Below are 4,332 nucleotides of genomic sequence, written 5' to 3'. Positions count from 1 at the left end.
TAATTTTTTTTAAAGCGATCGTGTGGCTGCTTACACCCTCAATGAAGGAGAAGGGTGGCTGTACGACCATCCCAAACCTAGAGGTAGCTGCAAAGCCACTATTTTCCTCCTCCGTTAAGGCAACTATTTTTTTTTGAACACATGTTTTGTCAAGAGATTCCTATAAGAAGTGAAATTTTTCTAAGTGTTGTGTTTTGGAAAATGTTTTGTATTTTAAATTATTTGTTAATAATTTTGAGAAAATTCTGTTTTGTGTTTTCAGAGACATTATCAAACACAAACAAATGTTTTTTTTTAGTGCCTCGTTAGCGTAATACAATAGATGAGGAATTTCTAAAATTACACGACCATTTCAACTCAAACAAGATGTATGGTATGCTCCATTTGTTGCAATAGAAATAATTTTCCACCGAAAACTCATGGTATAGAGGTGGCTTCAAACAGCAAATTTGATGTGATAAGCATGTATTCTCTCCATATCTCATGCAACGCAAAAAAATTATGGAAATAACTTTGACTCAAAATATAAAGGCCCCGTTTGACAATGGACCCGGTAAGTAATTTTTGGTTTGAAAGTGATTGATATGATATAAAATAGAGAGAAGTTTATAATTTTTTGTTTGGAAAAGTGAAAAAATTTTGTTTTATAGTTAATTTTTTATTTGAATAGTAATAAAAAGTGATTGGTGTAATATGAGAAGTAAGAATGTTAGAGGAGTTAAAAAAAATTTAGACTTTGGTCGGTCCATTGCCAAACGGGGTCAAAAAAGTTTTCCCGTGGATATACACTTTGAAACAGCTCGTTATTGAGGCAAACAATCAAAAATATGAAATTTCACCTAGAAATGTTATAAAATGCAACAAACGATGGCCTAATCTAGCTGGAAATTTATCATGTACAACAATTTCTAAATGATGGATTCAATAGTTATCCTCATTCAAATTTCATAGCCAAAGTTACCCTGTAACCTGCCTACAGTAACAAATATATGCCTCCCATTAGTATTCACCAATGGATTAGAGCCAAGCCAATTTCGAGATGTGTATTTCAATGTACTATGATAATATCCTTCATAGCCATCTAAAGTAAAATAGAATCACCCCAGAAAAGAGGCACATGAAGAAGACATAGTAAACTTTATTCATCCAAAGTTATTTTAATTATTCATCCAAAAACATAAAAGAAAAGTCATGGAGTAAACTCCTCCATATTTCAAAGTTTGCAACAAATACATCCATGAACAACCAACCACCAGTTCACATGTTCTAAAAGATAAAGGTAAACAACCAAAAGAAATGAGATAGAGATTTCACTCAGAATCATGAGCTTCAGTACCAGACAGTTGTCACCCCAGAAATCCTTGTCATATTTCTACCAAAACCTTAGGAATGACAATCAATTTCCTTTCTCAAATGTTGTCCTCTCATTCAGGAGGACCCAGGAGGCCATTACCTGTCAAAGATATTTGAAGACACGTCAAAAATTAATGACCACCAAGTTAAAGAAACCTGAAAATTGTTTTAGCTCATGCCAATCTACCAATTAACCAGAAAAAGGGGGCATTTATGTTAAAAATCGCCCGATTGATTCAAACTGAAACAGGAATCTGCTTGATATATGTCAAAATTTCAAGTAATTGTGGGATAAAAACTGGCTAGTAAAAGGTGGAATGGATATATAATTAGTGATATTCTACCAGCAGAGAAGATTATAATTTGAAGCCAGTTTCAGTACTTACATGGGAGGAGAGTCTCTATAAAGGGAAGAGCAACAGGAAGATTCCTTTCAAAAGTATCTTCTAAATCAAGTTCTGTCCAAGTCCCATGATCCAGATTATAGATCAGATAATGGTCAGTAGTTATGAAAAAAATTTCATTCTTCCGCGCAGTTACATAGTAAACACATTCCATACTTGAGAAGGCAACATAATCGCTACGCCTCCTTTCCCAATGAGGCTCATTTGAATCGTCTAGAACCCATATATCCACAATTTCATCCTCATCATATACTGCAACTAGCGATAAGCGACCTTCAAGAGCAACCAAGAATGAGTGTTCAGTGACTTCATCTGGAAGATCGAAAGTTCTAAAATTGTCCTCCATATCAACTGAAAGAATGGAGCCAGGGATGTCATGATCTTCTTCTGAAGCAATAAACCAGTACACTTTTCCATTAACAAATACATGACTTGAACCCAAGGGGCAGTGCTGGAAACCCATGGGACAGTGCTCGACAACACCTATGCCTCTCCAGGATCCAGTACGTGACGAATATACCTCACACTCAAGATGGATATCTTCGGACTCAAGCTTGGAATAAAAAAACCGAAATACTTTATACTCGGAGGTTTGGGGGCCAAAAGCAACTCCAATAGATAGCTTCTTTTCGGATGGACTACCGTTTGGAAGTAAAAAGACTTCTCGAGTTGCGGGATTGCAGATACGGATTTCAAAGTCTGTCATATCCACTTTATCCATGTCTAAGTCATGAATCAAGGGATAGTTGATGCAACAGATTAAACCAGTATAAGAACAAATCAGACTGAGAGGGGAAAGGTTTTCACAACCAGGAAGCGTAATCTGTTCAATGATTTCCCCATTGCCCTTCATCCGATACAAATTCATTACCTCGTCCATACATGGGTAGATTATATAAGTGGGGTTCTCTAGGGACCAGCTTAACTGCAAATTGATGAAATTTGGACTGCATATCAATCTATACCAGAGTTTAGAAACAGATTTGGAAACTATAAGGGACTTAACGGGAACCCTTGAGAGAATATTGGCAAGGATGTCCTCAATAGATTCTACTTCACTCCAAGCATCACTTGCCGTTCGCACACGCACAGCATTATTTTCAACCATTTCAAATTTCCTCTTTAGCCTCTTTTGCCTCAAGAGAAACCCGCCAGTCCAATTCGACAAATTTCCATATAAAATCTATCTGCAATATGAAGAGATCATATTTGTAGTTATAGCATGCATAGCACATGGCAATTAAGTGTTGATAACAAAACCTAGTGCTCATGATCTTCATTTCTTTCACTGCTGCAGAAATTGAAGATTTATGCTTAGCTGTAAATTTATAATTCGAAAACTGTGACAATACCTAGAAGGGGAAAAAAAGAAGTCTTGACACTCATATAGACACTCCGTGAGATCCTAAGCTTTTTTCCCCCCAACCACTCAATTAGAAAACACAATTCACCGAAAAAAATTGATCACAAAGAGAAATATCACTTTATATACCACAATTGCAAAGTGTGATCATTTTATCTAACTGTAACAAATAGATTCAACCATCGCCAAACTACATCATACGAATAATTTTTCAAGTTCTGTTTACTCATTCATTATATTTGGGCAATTCAGATCACTGTTAGATGTCATTCCCAGTTCAACAAACGTACATCAACATGAAGAACACTATAGAAAAAGAAGAATTTGAGAAAGACATTCAAAAGAAAAACTTGTAAAAAGAGGGCAAAAGAAAAACTTGTAATAATTCTTTCAGTTGTATTAAACATGGACCGATTTAACATTATAAAGCATGAGTTGCAGACAACTATAGAGGCATTTGTAAGTTCAGAGATTGATACAAAGTGGGCAAGAACACACTCACAGAGAAGGGGAGGAAGTTAAGGATAACTTACCACATCTAAGACCATGACTAAAGAGCTTCTTTCTAACGATTATGAACAAAAAATATGGTTATGACTAAATAGCAAACCCGTTAAGGCACCAAAGGATGGCAGCCTTAATTTCAAAAAATAAAAATTGATATGACAAACAAAAATATTCCTCTTATCCTATAGGACGATGAAACCATTCCTCCATCATTCATGTTCACAATCATGAATTGCTACGAAAAGAATGGAAAGGCTCACAGCCCTAATTTGGTGGATCTAGCGCGTTTCATTATAGAAAAGTTTTTCTGGTGGAGATCATATTAAATCTGGTACCATAGTAAGTAAACTTGAAGAGGAAAGAGAGCATCCATACATAATGTTTTGATCTAACATTTCAATTCTTCTGTATTTTGGAAGTAGCATATTGTTCCCTGAAGCTAAGGTCCAAAATATGGAAGAAAGAGATCTTTCCATGACTCTAACACCCAATCAATTCTCTTCTGCTTATCCCTAATTCATGGCCACATATCTTTCCAGCTAAGGAATGGGAAACCTTCCAGAAAAATAAACACATCCTATTGCACTGCACAGCAGCGGGATTTTTCTAGCTATAAATGGCTCCCCCATTTAGATTTATAGAGGAAGGTTTAGAAACACCATGACAGAACAAGAAAATAACACAAAGCAAGCAGAAGAACTATTA

General features: G+C 35.7%; 1 protein-coding gene across 4 annotated transcripts in view; it reads right to left on the bottom strand.

Annotated features, from left to right (window-relative positions):
• Positions 1 to 1,118: 1,118 nt before the first annotated feature.
• Positions 1,119 to 4,332, bottom strand: part of LOC132175103 (F-box protein At5g49610) — a 22,390-nt gene continuing 19,176 nt past the window's right edge. For 2 of the 4 annotated variants that reach the window (XM_059586932.1, XM_059586928.1), the window contains exons 2-3: positions 1,740 to 2,944; positions 1,119 to 1,453 (exon numbers count right to left, since the gene is read on the bottom strand). In XM_059586932.1, the coding sequence (XP_059442915.1) occupies positions 1,425 to 1,453; positions 1,740 to 2,865 (1,155 nt within the window). In that variant the 5' untranslated portion in view covers positions 2,866 to 2,944 and the 3' untranslated portion in view covers positions 1,119 to 1,424. Of the gene's footprint in view, positions 1,454 to 1,739; positions 4,296 to 4,332 lie in introns of those variants that run through there. The other 2 variants (XM_059586931.1, XM_059586930.1) reach the window with 2 other exon arrangements.

This window comes from Corylus avellana, chromosome ca3 (genome assembly GCF_901000735.1).
Source record: "Corylus avellana chromosome ca3, CavTom2PMs-1.0".
Classification (NCBI taxonomy): Eukaryota; Viridiplantae; Streptophyta; class Magnoliopsida; order Fagales; family Betulaceae; genus Corylus; species Corylus avellana.
The sequence above is the reverse complement of the archived record's forward strand: the minus strand, read 5'-3'. Positions and strand labels throughout refer to the sequence as shown.